At 42.6% G+C, this 16,624-nt stretch overlaps 1 protein-coding gene across 4 annotated transcripts in view; it reads right to left on the bottom strand.

Moving 5' to 3' along the window:
- The window catches only part of SLC4A5 (solute carrier family 4 member 5), a 193,694-nt gene that overhangs the window by 19,670 nt on the left and 157,400 nt on the right, over positions 1-16,624 (bottom strand). For all 4 annotated transcript variants that reach the window (XM_056571490.1, XM_056571491.1, XM_056571492.1 and 1 more), the window contains 7 exons: positions 14,741-14,854; positions 11,481-11,642; positions 10,048-10,226; positions 8,571-8,643; positions 7,009-7,077; positions 5,388-5,561; positions 1,264-1,419 (listed from right to left, as the gene is read on the bottom strand). In XM_056571490.1, the coding sequence (XP_056427465.1) occupies positions 1,264-1,419; positions 5,388-5,561; positions 7,009-7,077; positions 8,571-8,643; positions 10,048-10,226; positions 11,481-11,642; positions 14,741-14,854 (927 nt within the window). The remainder of the gene's footprint in view (positions 1-1,263; positions 1,420-5,387; positions 5,562-7,008; positions 7,078-8,570; positions 8,644-10,047; positions 10,227-11,480; positions 11,643-14,740; positions 14,855-16,624) is intronic.

Raw genomic sequence — 16,624 nt, 5'->3', positions numbered from 1 at the left:
GCCTCCTGCCTACTGACCATTTGCTACTTTCCTGACTATGCTACTGTTCCGCCTGCCCTGACCTCCTGCTATCCAGACCACAAGTTGCCTTATCCCACCTGTGCCTCGAATCTCCTCAGCTGCCTGTGTGGTCGAGACGTGCTAGGGCTAGCGACCTGGGTGCCGCCTGCCGCAGCAAGTCCTTCCCCCTTTACGACGGGCTTTCATGAAAACCAGCAGCACCTTAGACTCTGCTCCCTGGTACGGTCTGAGTCATCTACCACACAGGTCCAGCGGATCCACTATCATCTGTGTTCCAGTCTACTGAAACATGAGTGTTACACTCAGACAGAGAGAGAGAGGGAGAGAGAAAGAAGTTCCCAATTCATCAAAGAGCATTAGTTTTAGCTAAATTGATACTCATGAGACATTGGAAATCACATATTTCCCCAACTATAGATGAGCTAAAAACGGCAATAAAACACACTTATACACTGGAAGAATTATGGGCAATAAGGCGGGGCAAAACTAAACATTTTTATACTACTGGAACCCTTGGAAGACTTATATAGATAGACAATGCCATAACATTACAGTACCTCCTTACTCAAACCTATAACCCATTCCATCATTAGTAAAACACATTATATTTGAAAAAAAAAAAGACACGCATAGAGGTCACATCTTTCTTATTGTATTACTATTGATCATTCAACGTTCTTGAATTGCCACCTTATTGCAAGTTATTGTTCTGTTTTCTTCATAACTTTAATTCTTTGATATTTCTACTATGCTAGATCTTGGAATTGTTCCACAGACTTTTCTGCTTTATGTGCTACAGTGTAATCTCTTTATATTTGATGCATTGTATTATGTATCTTTATGCAAAACCATCCCATTGGACAGTGTTTCCCAACCGTGGGTGCCTCCAGCTATTGCAAAACTACAATTCCTAGCATGCCCAGACAGCCGAAGGCTGTCTGGGCATGCTGGGAGTTGTAGTTTTGCAACAGCTGGAGGCACCCTGGTTGGGAAACACTGCCATACAAAATAGACTCTAGAGACAAGTCATTGGCTTCAAAGTATGCTCTCAATCGGGTTGTCTTCTGCTGGACCTTCAGGTCCATTAATTTGTCAGAACCTGAGCCCACGGCAGGATCCTCTGGTAGTCTTCTGTTCCAGCCCATGCCTGTCAGTATCTACTGCTATAGCTACCTTGTGTGTACATAGGTTTTATAGCTATAGATGATCATGATCCACATCTTCACATTTATCCAGACTTACCTCATCACTATCCACCTCGTCTTTGCCTTTCTTCTTTTTGCTCTTGTCTTCCTCCTTTTTCTTTTCCTTTTCCGGTAATATGTCATCCAACCAGGCGAGGTCATGTTGGCTGAACACCCAGTCCAGCATCTTTCTCACCATCATGAGGCCAAGGATCTGGGAAGAAACCAGAAACATAAGGCATGTTAGGATTCATCTATGACATGTCGGAACACACGTGCATCACAACTTGCTGTATATAATGCTGTGCGGCCACAGACTGATCTGCTGCTAACATCTTGGTGCCAGATACCACAGGACACCTTCTTGCGGAGCCAATGTCTCTATGGATCAAAAATGTTTTGTTGGCACGAAGTGGACATAAACATTTTTAGTATAGAGAAGCAGAGACGCGGCAACTCAGGTGTGCTTGATCCAAAAGGTCTTTATCTCAGATACATAGAAAGGAATATATACAGGCAGTGGAAGTACAGCAGGGGGAGACAAACAGGGGAGGTTAAAGGGGTTTTTCAGGATTTCTTTTTTATTTGACTATGCTACAGGGGCTGTAAAGTTAGTATAGTTCATAATATAATGTCTGTACCTGTGTGTGACGGTTTTCTCAAAATTCTTATGTAATCTTCACCCCAATATTTATTTTTAACAACTTACAAAATGACTGTTGTCTCAGATTTTTCCCAGGTTGCAGTGCAGCCCGAGACCTGACTCACTAGTTAGCTGATGACAGGGAGCCTGTCTGATTTAATGGGTGGAGGGATCGCTTGGTGGGAGAGAGACAGGGCTGGACTGGGGATGAAAACCAGCCCTGGAAATTATTGCATACCAGCCCCACAGCATTGCGTCAATGTGCCAGCAAACGGCCACGGAGCGCAGATGTATCACTTTACGTGGGGCACAGAGGAAGAGAGGTGAGGATAGGAGGGGTGCAGAGGAAGAAAAGTGAAGATAGGAAGGGGGCAGAGGAAGAAAGGAGAGGATAGGAGGGGGGCAGAGGAAGAAAGGTGAGGATAGGAGGGGGGCAGAGGAAGAAAGGTGAGGATAGGAGGGGGGCAGAGGAAGAAAGGTGAGGATAGCAGGGGCAGAGGAAGAAAGGTGAGGATAGGAGGGGGCAGAGGAAAAGAGGTGAGGAAAGGAGGGGTGCAGAGGAAGAAAGGTGAGGATAGGAGGGGGCAGAGGAAGAGAGGTGAGGATAGGAGGGGGGCAGAGGAAGAAAGGTGAGGATAGGAGGGGGGCAGAGGAAGAAAGGTGAGGATAGGAGGGGGGCAGAGGAAGAAAGGTGAGGATACAAGGGGGGCAGAGGAAGAAAGGTGAGGATAGGAGGGGCAGAGGAAAAGAGGTGAGGATAGGAGGGGGGCAGAGGAAGAGAGGTGAGGATAGGAGGATGCAGAGGAAGAGATGTGAGGATAGGAGGGGAGCAGAGGAAGAAAGGTGAGGATAGGAGGGGGCAGAGGAAGAAAGGTGAGGATAGGAGGGGGGCAGAAGAAGAAAGGTGAGGATAGAAGGGGTGCAGAGGAAGAAAGGTAAGGATAGGAGGGGGGCAGAGGAAGAAAGGTGAGGATAGGAGGGGTGCAGAGGAAAAGAGGTGAGGATAGGAGGGGGGCAGAAGAAGAGAGGTGAGGATAGGAGGGGTGCAGAGGAAGAGATGTGAGGAGAGGAGGGGTGCAGAGGAAGAGATGTGAGGATAGGAGGGGGCAGAGGAAAAGAGGTGAGGATAGGAGGGGGCAGAGGAAGAGATGTGAGGATAGGAGGGGGCAGAGGAAAAGAGGTGAGGATAGGAGGGGGCAGCGGAAGAGATGTGAGGATAGGAGGGGTGCAGAGGAAGAAAGGTGAGCATAGGAGGGGGCAGAGGAAGAGAGGTGAGGATAGGAGGGGTGCAGAGGAAGAAAGGTGAGGATAGGAGGGGTGCAGAGGAAGAAAGGTGAGCATAGGAGGGGGCAGAGGAAGAGAGGTGAGGATAGGAGGGGTGCAGAGGAAGAAAGGTGAGAATAGGAGGGGGCAGAGGAAGAGAGGTGAGGATAGGAAGGGTGCAGAGGAAGAGTTGTGAGGATAGGAGGGGTGCAGAGGAAGAAAGGTGAGGATAGGAGGGGTGCAGAGGAAGAGAGGTGAGGATAGGAGGGGTGCAGAGGAACAAAGATGAGGATAGGAGGGGTGTAGAGGAAGAAGAAAGGTGAGGATAGGACTCTCTTTCTATTAGATATCCCCCCCCCCTTTAGGCAGGCAGATAGGTTGTAAGCAGGCTTCAGCCACCAACACCTCCCTTTCCACCCTCCATAGACAAATAGATCACCCCAATTTAGGCACTTAGGTTGGCAGGCTTCACCCACCTAGCACGAACCTCCCCCCCGTCAATTTTGCTGCACAAAAAACATAGAAAAATGTTACCTTTCACCGCACCCACGCAGAGCTGTTCTGTCCAGCGCATGAACGTCCGTGTCATCGCGTAGGCGGCGTGATGACGTCATATCATTGCGCCACCAATGCCATGACACGGACGTCCTGCATGGCCTCCCGTTGGTAGGTGGAGTGGCAGGGCTGGGAGCTTATAGCTCTCTGCTCTGCCACTCTGCGGCCGCAGGTCCTGATAATAGTGTGAAGCGGCGGCCAGCCCGCGCTGCTGTCGCATTGGGCAGCGAAGCACGGGCCGGCCACTGCCAGCCCAAGGGGCGAGCAGCCTACCGGGGATTATCCCGATATCCCGGTAAGCCAGTCCGGTCCTGGAGAGAGATCAATCTGCAACTAATGCAACAGCTGTAGGCACCCTGATTTAAAACCACAGGTCTTTTGAATGGATGCAGCTCATTTATGTTTCAATGGGTGGGGTGGCTGATGTATGGGAGGGAGGAAAATGGAATTATGGGATTTGTCACGCCCCCTCCCATTGACTTGCATTGAGGGGTCGGGGCGTGATGTCACACGGGGTGGAGTTGTGACGTCACGATTATCCGTCCCTGTGGTCGGGAGACATAAGACTTGGAGCCTCCAGTGCTTCCTGCAGTGCTCACAGGTGGGTGCTGCATGCTAGATTGCAGGGGTCCCCAGCAGTGGGACTCCTGCGATCACACATTGTGGTGTCTGGGTGAGGCAATGATGTTACAGGGTCTGGTGGTATTAACCCTTGGTTTGTTGTGACGCGTTTTGGTGCGGTTTGCTTAGTATAGAAGGCCCTGCCGCCAACCGGCCCAAAAAATGGCAGGGAATAAATGTAATGTCCACAGCAGGATTTATGAGATAACTGGAACTTTTACTTAACTTCTTGAGCAAACAGTCTTTACAAATATACAGTTTCTCCTGAGGTAACCGGGATGCAGGTTCCTCACAGGCTTGGCTGGGACTAATAGTCTTGAGCTTTATGCAGGCCATTGTGCTACATTGTGCTACTAAATATAGGATTTGAGTTGAATAGTAGTCACAAAGAATTTGTAGATAGAGCTTTATAACTCACGGTTTTAGTGGCTGCTGGTTCTTTAGGCTTTGGCCTAGGTAAGATGAATTGAGATATGCTGATTGTGCTTGAATTGGTATTGCTGAAGTGTACAGGATGATGAGCAGGAACCAAGAGAGAGAATTTAGTGACTGCAGCCCCTTATGTACTAGGGGGGCTGGACTAATCCCATTGGTTGCAAAGCCTGGGGGTCCTGAACCCAGAGAACTCTGAGTACATCACATGACAGTACCACATGACCCCGGAAGGTCCTATACATTATACTATACAACTTTGTACATAATTGTATACATACTGACCAATCTACATTATATCTTTAATGCATTATGCGAGGCGAGTAAAGGGTAAGCACTGCAGGAGAGCCCTGTAGAATGGAGGGACTCTAACTGAGGGGAATTTAGGGCCAGAGTACCCCTTTATGTGCCAATTAACATGATTATTGCCACTGTTCCACTTTGGTCACCTTGGGGTATAGGTGTCAGTATTGGCCTAGCTCGGTCTATAAGTAACCATATTGTAGTGAGCCTCCCCATGTTATTTTCTTTCTGATTCAACCCCTTCAAATTTAGATAAGCAATACCAATACACATCTAATATACTGAAATAGCACCGTTACATTGATATAGAATACATTTCTATAATTTCATGAAAAATATCTATAGACTCCACATTAGTTTCTCACCATGACTGGGAAAATGATGGCAGCAACTGTAGATTTAAGAACCCATAGAACAGCAAGACAGACAATCTGGACAAGGGTGAAGAGATGGACTCGACGTAGCGGAACGTGCCGGAGATATGCATAGTCAGGCTGGTGCTTTGCTGGCATCATGAAGAGCTTACAGCGGTCCCAGAACTAGTGACAAACGAGATGGCATATATTTCTATTTTTTATTATTGTGCATTTTTTTCCATTATTATTACTATATAGACTACAATCCAATGTACTGGAGCAATAAGACAGAGAAAACATTTCCTCAAAACGCATTATGGGTCAGCCTTGTAGAACCTGTATAATTGATTGCTGTACCATAGCTAAGCAATGTAGTTGTGTCTTGTAATGGTTTGTTACTGAATTACATATATATGAAGAATGTTTCACAAGACCTTTGTAGAAATGAATCATTTCAGATCTGTGTCATATATAAGTGCCGTGCTGTCTAAGTTTAGTTTTTATATTAAAGAACATGTCTAGACTTCTTGTTATGCGCCCGCCATGCCTGAGCAGCCCAATATATTCTAAAACATTCACAAATCATCCATTGATGGACAGCTCATTGGCTCTATCTTGTATAAGGGCAAGGTTACATAGGTTGTGGTGGCCAAACTGGACATATGCTGAACCACCAGAGTCGCTATGCACTACTTGTATGAGGACCATCCTTCTCTTTTCATTGGGCATTGGTATAGTACAGAAATATCCCATCGTGTTACATTTGTCAATCGATGGCATATAAAGAATGTATTAGCCCCAAAGCCAAACATAGAATAGGGTCTGATCTACCATGACTAAAGCCTATGATAAAGTTGGTCTTCCCTTAGTGACCTGTGTCATTTATGCCTGTTTTTGGCCTCCTATCCATTTCTTCTTTCACTTTCCACCCCCATGATCCACAGATATCACTATCTGCACCTTATCTCTGACTGTAGATTACATGACTACTATACCTCACAGCAGATGGTATATGTGCTATTTGGGCCAAGGATCTCAATGTGCAAAAAGACCTCCAAACCATCTGATATTATCTCTCCTACCTACCAGGATCTACAGAATATGCTATGCATTAGAGATGAGCGAGCCTACAGTGATTCGATTCGTCACAAACTTCTCGGCTCGGTGGTTGCTGACTTTAGCCTGCATATATTTGTTCAGATTTCAGGCGCTCCAGTGGGCTGGAAAAGGTGGATACAGATCAAGGAGAGAGTCTCCAGCCCACCGGAGCACCTGAAAGCTGAACAAATATATGCAGGCTAAAGTCAGCAACCACCGAGCCGAGAAGTTTGTGACGAATCTAATCACTGTAAGTTCGCTCACCTCTACTATGCATGTCAGATAGATGGGGGTGCCACCAGGTGCAAATACTTTCTTGATCAAATATAAAAAAATATCTCCTGAATTAAAAAACCTGGGTGCAGCTGCTACCTCTTTACTCCCTAGAGCTGTTGGCTGTACAATCATGCTGGGAGTTGTAGTTTTGGAACAGCTGGAGACACACTGTTTGTATAACACTGCCCCATAGCTATGCTTTTAGTCTTGGAAAGGAACACAAAATATGAAAAAAGCCAATACTGCTAATTCTCACCTGGATTCCATTGAGTGAGGCAACGCCCATATACAGAAAAATGCCATAGAGGACAGGCATCGGGATGTACTAAAAAAAGTTAATAAGAACAATAAGCAAATAAACATACCTATGTGCATTTAAAAAACATTTTTTAGGATCTTATACATTTATCATTGTGAGAGACTTAAAACAAGAATTAATAAAAGAGACCCACACATGGCTAAACTAGTGGCTGAGCAGTGTGAATGACATCCGGCTGAAAAGGACATTTAGGAGAAGCACACGCTGGGTTTAAAATGTCACAGTCAGAAAAAAAAAAAAAACTTTGACAGAGACATGTCAAACGTTATGATAGTTGAACGTCTGGGAGTTCAGAACTTCGCCCTTTACTAGAATTAGTAGCGAGATGTACATAGCTGAGCACTTCTCTCCTTGTCTACTCCTCACTGCAGGAGATCAACTCCATAGAATGTCTGGGTACTTTCTAGTGATTGGTTGGGGGTCTCAGTACTAAGACCCTGACCAATCAAAATTGATCATTCTATGGATTGGTGGGGGTCTCAGCGCTAAGACCGAGCACTTTCTAGTGGTTGGTGGGGGTCTCAGCAATAAGGTCTTGACCAATCAAAATTGATTGTTCTACTGAGTGGCGAGGGTCTCAGGACTAAGACCCTGGACCAAACAAAATTGCTCATTCTAGTGATCAGTTGAGGTCTCAGCACTAAGACCCAAACTAATTAAAATTGCTCATTCTACTGATCGGTGGGGTCTCAGAAGTAAGATTCTGACCAATCAAAATTTCTCATTCTAGTGATCGTGGGGTTTCTCAGAACTAAGACCCTGACCAGTCAAAATTTTTGATTATGACATCATCAAAAATTATGTCATAGCTGATTATGTCAAAAGTTTTTCTAAATCACAATCACACTTTAAAACATTATCAATATCTATAAATAAGAATGTGGCCATACACATTAGCTAAAACTTGAACGATGGTTCTCGGACATACACAATTACTCTATGTTGACCCTTTATATGAATCTGTTTTAAAGGGGTACTCCAGTGGAAAACTTTTTTTTTTTTAAATCAACTCATGGCAGAAAGTTAAACAGATTTGTAAATTACTTCTATAAAAAAAAATCTTAATCCTTCCTGTACTTATTAGCTGCTGATTACTACAGAGGAAATTCTTTTTTTTTTGGAACACAGAGCTGTCTGCTGACATCACGAGCACAGTGCTCTCTGCTGACATCTCTGTCCATTTTAAGAACTGTCCAGAGTAGGAGAAAATCCCATTAGCAAACATATGCTGCTCTGGTTAGTTCCTAAAATGGACAGAGATGTCAGCAGAGAGCACTGTGCTTGTGATTCAGCAGAGAGCTCTGTGTTCCAAAAAGAAAATAATTTCCTCTGTAGTATTCAGCAGCTAATAAGTACTGGAAGGATTAAGATTTTTTTAATAGAAGTAATTTACAAATCTGTTTAGCTTTCTGGCACCAGTTGATTGAAAAAAAAAAAAAAAGTTTTCCACCGGAGTACCCCTTTAAGTGCTTTTCCTGTGTCTCCAGGATAAAATCTACCTTAAGTACTGGAGCCAAGAAGACTGAGATCCCAGTGAGAACAAATACTATAATTCCGGTCACTCTTTGTTCCCTGTTAAAATATAAAATAAGACATGTAATTTTAACATCATGGTTCATTCACAAGATTAGGAAACCTTTAGTGCAGTGGTCTTCAAACTGGGGACCTCCAGATGTTGCAGAACTACAACTCCCAGCATGCCCAGACAGCCAACGGTAGTTTGAAGACTACTGCTTTAGTGCATATGTCAAAATTTATGTTATTTGGATCCAACTAAAGGAGCAGAGCAAATAAAATCCTCGGTACTTTAGAAATCCTGGAACCTATAAAATCTTGATAGAGTTAAGCCATCAATCTTGCACTGGGTCTCACTTCTGAGGCTTGCTGCGAATGCAAGTTAAAAGCCAGGGAAATTTGCGGCAACAGCAGCTCACTCTCTGGCTGTCAATCAAATCCGACCTTTTCTCTGTATAAGTCTATGCAGGCCTGTACAAAAAAAAAAGGTCAAATCTGGCAGCCGACCGGGAAGTCAAGCACGCTGCCCCTGGTTATCACTAGCGATCTCAGTGGGTCTTTGGAGGGAGACCCGTGCAATCAAAACTTTTGACACGAGTGGGAAACATGTCAAAGGCTTTTTCTAATGACAGTAACCCTGTAAAGGGTACCTTTAATCAGATTTCCCACAGGGATGAAGAGGATATATAGTTTAAAAGTGTCCTCCTGCTCCGGCTGCAATGCCCCCTTAGCGTGATTGACAACCCGCATCACCGTGTGGTGGTGGAAGGTGATTGGTGTGTCTACTCATGTAGCCGTGTCCATGAGTCATCTCTTTTCCATGACTCATAGACGAGTCCGATGCTGCTGCAGGACTGATTAGTGTCCCAGTGGGTATGGGGACCCCTAGTGGTGGGATTTTCAGAAGCCATTTTTTTAAACAATGCATTACAAAAGGTCTTTAATTTTCATCAGTAACAACATATAAAAAGTTTTGGGATTTGAAGGTGCCCATTTAAGTGAATGTGACCAAGCCAGAAGTAGTAGCAGGAGCAGCTGCTACTACATATACAAAGAGGTTACTGGTAATAAAGAGTCCTCAATGTCATGGCCACTTCAATTAGCTGGTAGTGGTGCCAGGATTTAAACCCCAACCAATCTGATATTGATGGCCTAACCTAATGAAAGGTCATCAATATTAAAGTCCTGGAAAACATTTTTAATATCTATAAAATAAAAAGCTTGGTTGAAAACTACCAACATGCACCATTATATATGAAAATCTAGCTACAAGGTAGGACCACTATGTAGCCCTAAAGTGGGAACAGTCTGCTAAGAACATTACTGTTCGGAACACTTCAGAAACAATTTAAATTATGAGCTGTGGGGTCTAAGAACAAAAGATTGTCTACGCTTTCATGACTGAGGCTCCTGAGGGACACATATCTATCACTAAGACAAAGACTACAGGTTTCTACCTACCTCACACCCAAAAACTGTGGTTGTTCTCCAGGGGCACTGGTCTCTGTCTCCATTTTCAAGCTATCAATATGAGCAATGGAGATGACGGTTGCTGCCACGTACCAGGGCAGACCCATGAAGGAGCAAATAGCCAAAAGAATGCCAACCCAGAAGAGATCTAGATGATAGCCACAGGCTTTCTGAAAAGACAAAATATATGTTTTAATATATGACATTCACTATCCCACACAAAGTGCACAATTCCTCAATTTATTTGTCAGCCTAGCTTTGGTCTACCTGTGCATCCATTTTCCATACGTTTTCATGATATTACCTATTCCAGATAATAATTATAAGATTTGGTGAAAAAGATTCAAGTTAAATTTATATTTAACATTATCCTAGTCCTGCATGTTTTTAGAAAAGATTGTTGACAACCATTACAGCTCCCTTTAGCTGCTCATAGAGTTTTTCCAGTTTTACCCTTTAGTTGCAGGTATAAGGCAGTAAAGTAGACCTAAGTGATGGGAAACATATCTGTAGCTCTGACTGAACTGGCCACTTGAATATTCAGACACTGAGGTAGGAGGTATGAATGCTTATGGGACACAAAGCCATTCACCATGAATCAGGTCCATGGCTGGCATTGTTGACAATTGGTAGGTTACACACTTCTCGATCTATGCCCACTTGACACCACATAAGTCCTATACTCAGGTAAAATACTGTGGGGACTCCAGACTACTATTTTCTACACCTTGTCATTGGATCCTTGGCCATCTAGAAAGTCTACAAGACACACGCTAACATCTACCCGCTTGCAATGAAGCTTAGATTGCATACCTACCTTGCTTTTATTAGACATTTCCTAACTAAATACCAATGACCAGGTGATTTGTCAGACCACAACTATGAAGCAATGATATCACCAGTTAGCAAGTAAAGACAATGATCAGCAGCCTGCACTCACCGCTAAGAACTGGACTCAACACTCCTACATGGAGAACCCCGGAGGACCAGGCTTCAGAAGGTACGTAGGCGCTCAGAGGCCTCTGAGCACCCACGTACCTTCTGAAGCCTGGTCCTCGAGGGATCTCCATGTAGGAGTGTCGAGTCCGGTACTTAGCGGTGAGTGCAGGCTGCTGATTGTTGTGTCTTTACTTGCTAGCTATTTAAGTCTGTCCTCAATTACTTCATATAACCTCCGCAGGACTCTTTATAGTTGTCGGCACAACATGTCCTAATAGCAAGTGTCGACTGATCGGCATATGGTCTGCTGGGAAATATAGTGGTGCCATCCTGACGATTCTTGTGGACACGAATGATATCACCAGTCCTAATTAGTTAATTATTTATAAATATATGTATACAATATACAGCTATTATACCACAAGACATGTCCATAAAATACCTACTGGTTGTCAGTTAATAAAAAGAGTTAAAAATGTTTATACCCTTAGTTTATGCTCTTTTCTGTTGACTATGACAGCTGTAATCTGCTCATCCATGAAGATCAGAATTGTCACCAAGAGAGCAGGTAATGCGCTGGCCAGATAAATCCACCAAGGATTCTTTCCAAACGGGAAGACAAACCAACCGCGATCCGATCTCGTTGGCTAGGAAAAGAATAACATATACATATGTTCAATGAACATCCACTTCTAAGGACTGTACACATGGATATTTAAACATGGGAAAGTTTTTTGTACTTTGATGTGAAATAGAAGAAAACATTTAGAAACAAATGTTATCTTGACATATGGATAGAGTCAGACTGGTCCACCAGATCATAGAAAGACCCCTCTGGTAGGGCAAGGTTCTAATACGATGGGCCCAAAGGTCTAAAAGAAGGCAGCACCTTTTAGAGATGAAATTAGAGTCAATCATTTATCACAACAGTCTATTTGTTATGGACTGAAAAATAACCTATTAGACCTTATGGGTTTTATGATCTGTGTCTACAATGATAAGAACAAAAATGACAATGAGATTAAGTGTGAACATGTGCATGTTTTGTATATGTAGAGTGGGACCTTAATATGACAATGCATATAATTCTATTGCGGATTATTTAATATCATACAAGAATAATAATGATCTGGACATCACACCATGGGGTTTATTTACTAACGTGATCCCGACTCTTTTTTGTCGGGTTTTTCGCCCAAATTGTGTCGCACGTCCCTTGCGACACATTTTGCGACCAAAAAGATCCAAAGCCCTCCATTTTGCAAGAAAAAAAAAATGTGAAAAGGGCGTGTCCACTGGATAAAGTGGGCGTGGTCCTGACAAAAGGGGCGTGACACCGCCAGTTTTGAAAAATCCCAACATATTTACTATGGTTTCCACTGAAAATGTGTTGGATTTGAGCTGAGGAAAACCGGACAGATCAGAACAGTTGTAAAAAAAAGCAAAACGTAGGGAAAAGTGCAAAATGTAGGGAAACCTTAGTAAATACCTTGGGAAAATACCAGTCAGAAATCAAAACCCACAAAGAAACCTACACTCCACTCTTAGTAAATAAACCCCCATATGTTGGATTATTCTAACCTATTGGAAAACCTCTGCTGTGACCTTTTTTGGGGGAACTTGCAATGGTTTAAGGATGGGACAATAGCTTATGGATCTTGGTTACCAATGAGATATAACAATCTAACATCAGACAATGATACACTTGGCATTAAAGGGGTTATTCAGGAATAGAAAAACAGTGCTAAGTTCTTTGAAAAAACGTCTGTCTCCAGGTTGGGTGTTGTTCTGCAGCTTAGTTCCATTGAAGTGAATGGAGCCACACATAACCTAGAGACAGACAGGGAGCAGTTTTTGAAAGAAATTATTTTCTATTTCTGGATAACCCCTTTAACCCCTTAAGGACACATGACGTACTGGAACGTCATGTGTCCACTCCCGATCTATAACGCGGGGCCACGGCGTGGCCCCGCGTCATAGCGGGTCGGGCCCGGCCTCTAACAACGGCCGGGACCCGTGGCTAATAGCGCGCGGCATTGATCGCTGTGCCGCGCGCTATTAACCCTTTAGACGCGGCGTTCAAAGTTGAACGCCGCGTCTAAAGTGAAACCGAAAGCATCCCGGCTAGCTCAGTGGGCTGTTCGGGATAGCCGCGGTGAAATCGCGGCATCCCGAACAGCTGACAGGACAGCGGGAGGGCCCCTTCCTGCCTCCTCGCTGTCCGATCGCCGAATGACTGCTCAGTGTCTGAGATCCAGGCATGAGCAGTCATCCGGCAGAATCGTTGATCACTGGTTTCTTATGAGAAACCAGTGATCAACATAGAAGATCAGTGTGTGCAGTGTTATAGGTCCCTATGGGACCTATAACACTGCAAAAAAAAAGTGAAAAAAAAAAGTGAATAAAGATCATTTAACTCCTCCCCTATTAAAAGTTTGAATCACCCCCCTTTTCCAATAAAAAAAAAAACACAGTGTAAATAAAAATAAAAATAAACATATGTGGTATCACCGCGTGCGGAAATGTCCGAATTATAAAAATATATCATTAATTAAACCGCTCGGTCAATGGCGTGCGCGCAAAAAAATTCCAAAGTCCAAAATAGTGCATTTTTGGTCACTTTTTATATCATTTAAAAATGAATAAAAAGTGATCAATAAGTCCTATCAATGCAAAAATGGTACCGTTAAAAACTTCAGATCACGGCGCAAAAAATGAGCCCTCATACCGCCCCATACACGGAAAAATAAAAAAGTTATAGGGGTCAGAAGATGACAATTTTAAACGTATTAATTTTCCTGCATGTAGTTATGATTTTTTCCAGAAGTCCGACAAAATCAAACCTATATAAGTAGGGTATCATTTTAATCGTATGGACCTACAGAATACATATCAGGTGTCATTTTTACCGAAAAATGTACTACGTAGAAACGGAAGCCCCCAAAAGTTACAAAACAGCGTTTTTTTTTTCAATTTTGTCGCACAATGATTTTTTTTCCCGCTTCACCATAGATTTTTGGGCAAAATGATTGACGTCATTACAAAGTAGAATTGGTGGCGCAAAAAATAAGCCATCATATGGATTTTTAGGTGTAAATTTGAAAGAGTTATGATTTTTTAAAGGCAAGGAGCAAAAAACGAAAATGCAAAAACGGAAAAACCTCCGGTCCTTAAGGGGTTAAGTATCTCTTGTGAAATTTAAAGGTTTCTTCATATAAGGCTAGTTTACTGGTCCTCTGGTCTTTTTAGTTACCTTTTTAATGTTTGTCAAAACCCGCCACCCAACAAGGCTTGTGCAATGCTTATGGGTGAAAGGTTCCCATTGTGAGTAACTGAACAAACCTGAGAAAAGGTCATTTTCTTGTGCATGAATGCATAGGGTTCCAGCATGCTCCTCTTTATCTTATCATATTATTTACCTTAAACTCAGTAGGCACTTGAAGTTTAGGAGTATTTAATCCAGAAAGCATGTCCAGACCAACAAAGATCAAAATGGACACGAAGATTGAGAAGTCACTTATAAGTTTACGAAGCTTAAAAATGCAGCATGTACAAAAAGAGGAGAAGGAAAGATAGTTAGAAACAGAATTAGAAAAGACCAAAAGTTTTCGATATATTCGGTGCAGTATATGAAATATCCAGCTGGCTCCCAATCTATAGCAGTTCACAGTAGGTACACAAGAGCAATGCAAGGGTTAAGGATCAACATAGACATGGGACAGGAGATAGACACCAGGGGGCCAACCTTAATTTCACTAGGAACATGCAATTTTGGTGTCTCCAGCTCAAAAAATGCATCCACACCACAGAAGAAGAGGATTGTGACGACAATGGCAAAATCAGACACCAGGGTACGAAGCTGGGGAAACAGGTAAAAAGATGGTTAACAAGAATACCATACAATACAGCAGTGGTCCCCAAACTGTGGACCTCTAGGTATGGCAAAACTACAATTCCCAGTATGCCCGGATAGCCGTTGGCTGTCCGGGCATACCGGGAATTGTAGTTTTGCCACATGTGGAGGTCAACAGTTTGAAGACCACTGGTCTACAGGATCTATATGGTACACACATTAAAATATGTTACTCCGCAAGGAAAAACAGCGTACAATACAATTACAAGAACCTAATGTGTTCATGTTCCATTTGCTATTACATTTTTCAATGCTCCACAGTAAAGGCAGGCTTTGTGGCCACTATGGGGTTTCTGTACATTTTAATGGGTGGAGAGATCTTGTACATGAACGTGATTTCCACAGAAGTGGAAAATGTAGTGGAAAAGTCATGAATATAGGACTTCAAATATGGTGGTATAAGAACTCAGCCCATTTGGGCCTTAAAGGGGTACTCCCGTGGAAAACTTTTTTTTTTTTTTATCAACTTGTGCCAGAAAGTTAAACAGATTTGTAAATTACTTCTATTAAAAAAAATCTTAATCCTTCCAGTACTTATTAGGGGCTATATACTACAGAGGAAATGCTTTTCTTTTTAGATTTCTCTGATGTCATGACCACAGTGCTCTCTGCTGACCTCTGCTGTCCATTTTAGGAACTGTCCAGAGCAGCATATGTTTGCTATGGGGATTTTCTCCTGCTATGGACAGTTCATAAAATGGACAGCAGAGGTCAGCAGAGAGCACTGTGGTCATGACAACAGAGAAATCTAAAAAGAAAAGCATTTCCTCTGTAGTATGCAGCCCCTAAAAAGTACTGGAAGGATTAAGATTTTTTAATAGAAGTGATTTACAAATCTGTTTAACTTTCTGGCACCAGTTGATTTAAAAAAAAAAAAAAAAAAACTTTTCCACGGGAGTACCTCTTTAACCCCTTAAGGACTTAGCCCTTTTTCACCTTAAGGCCCCGGCGTTTTTTGCAATTCTGACCACTGTCACTTTAAACATTAATAACTCTGGAATGCTTTTAGTTATCATTCTGATTCCGAGAATGTTTTTTCATGACATATTCTACTTTAACATAGTGGTACATTTTTATGGGAAATTGCATCCTTTCTTGGTGAAAAATCCCCAAATTTGATGAAAAAAATTACAATTTTGCATTTTTCTAACTTTGAAGCTCTCTGCTTGTGAGGAAAATTGATATTCAAAATAAATTATTTTGGGGTTCAAATATACAATATGTCTACTTTATGTTTGGATCATAAAATTTATGAGTTTTTACTTTTGGAAGACATCAGAGGGCTTCAAAGTTCAGCAGCAATTTTCAAATTTTTCACAAAATTTTCAAACGCCCTATTTTTCTGGGACCAGTTCAGTTTTGAAGTGGATTTGAAGGGTCTTCATATTAGAAATACCCCACAAATGACCCCATTATAAAAACTGCAGCCCCCAAATTATTCAAAATGACATTCAGTCAGCGTTTTAACCCTTTAGGTGTTTCACAGGAATAGCAGCAAAGTGAAGGAGAAAATTAAAAATCTTCAATTTTTACACTTGCATGTTCTTGTAGACCCAATTTTTGAATTTTTGCAAGGGGTAAAAAGGAGAAAATTTTTACTTGTACTTGAAACCCAATTTCTCTCGAGTAAGGACATACCTCATATGTCTATGTTAATGGTTCGGCGGGCGCAGTAGAGGGCTCAGAAGGGAAGGAGCGATAAATGGTTTTTGGGGG

The sequence above is a fragment of the Hyla sarda genome, chromosome 4, assembly GCF_029499605.1.
Source record: "Hyla sarda isolate aHylSar1 chromosome 4, aHylSar1.hap1, whole genome shotgun sequence".
In the NCBI taxonomy this organism is placed as follows: Eukaryota; Metazoa; Chordata; class Amphibia; order Anura; family Hylidae; genus Hyla; species Hyla sarda.
Note: the sequence above shows the minus strand (reverse complement) of the source record. Positions and strands in the feature narration are given on the sequence as shown.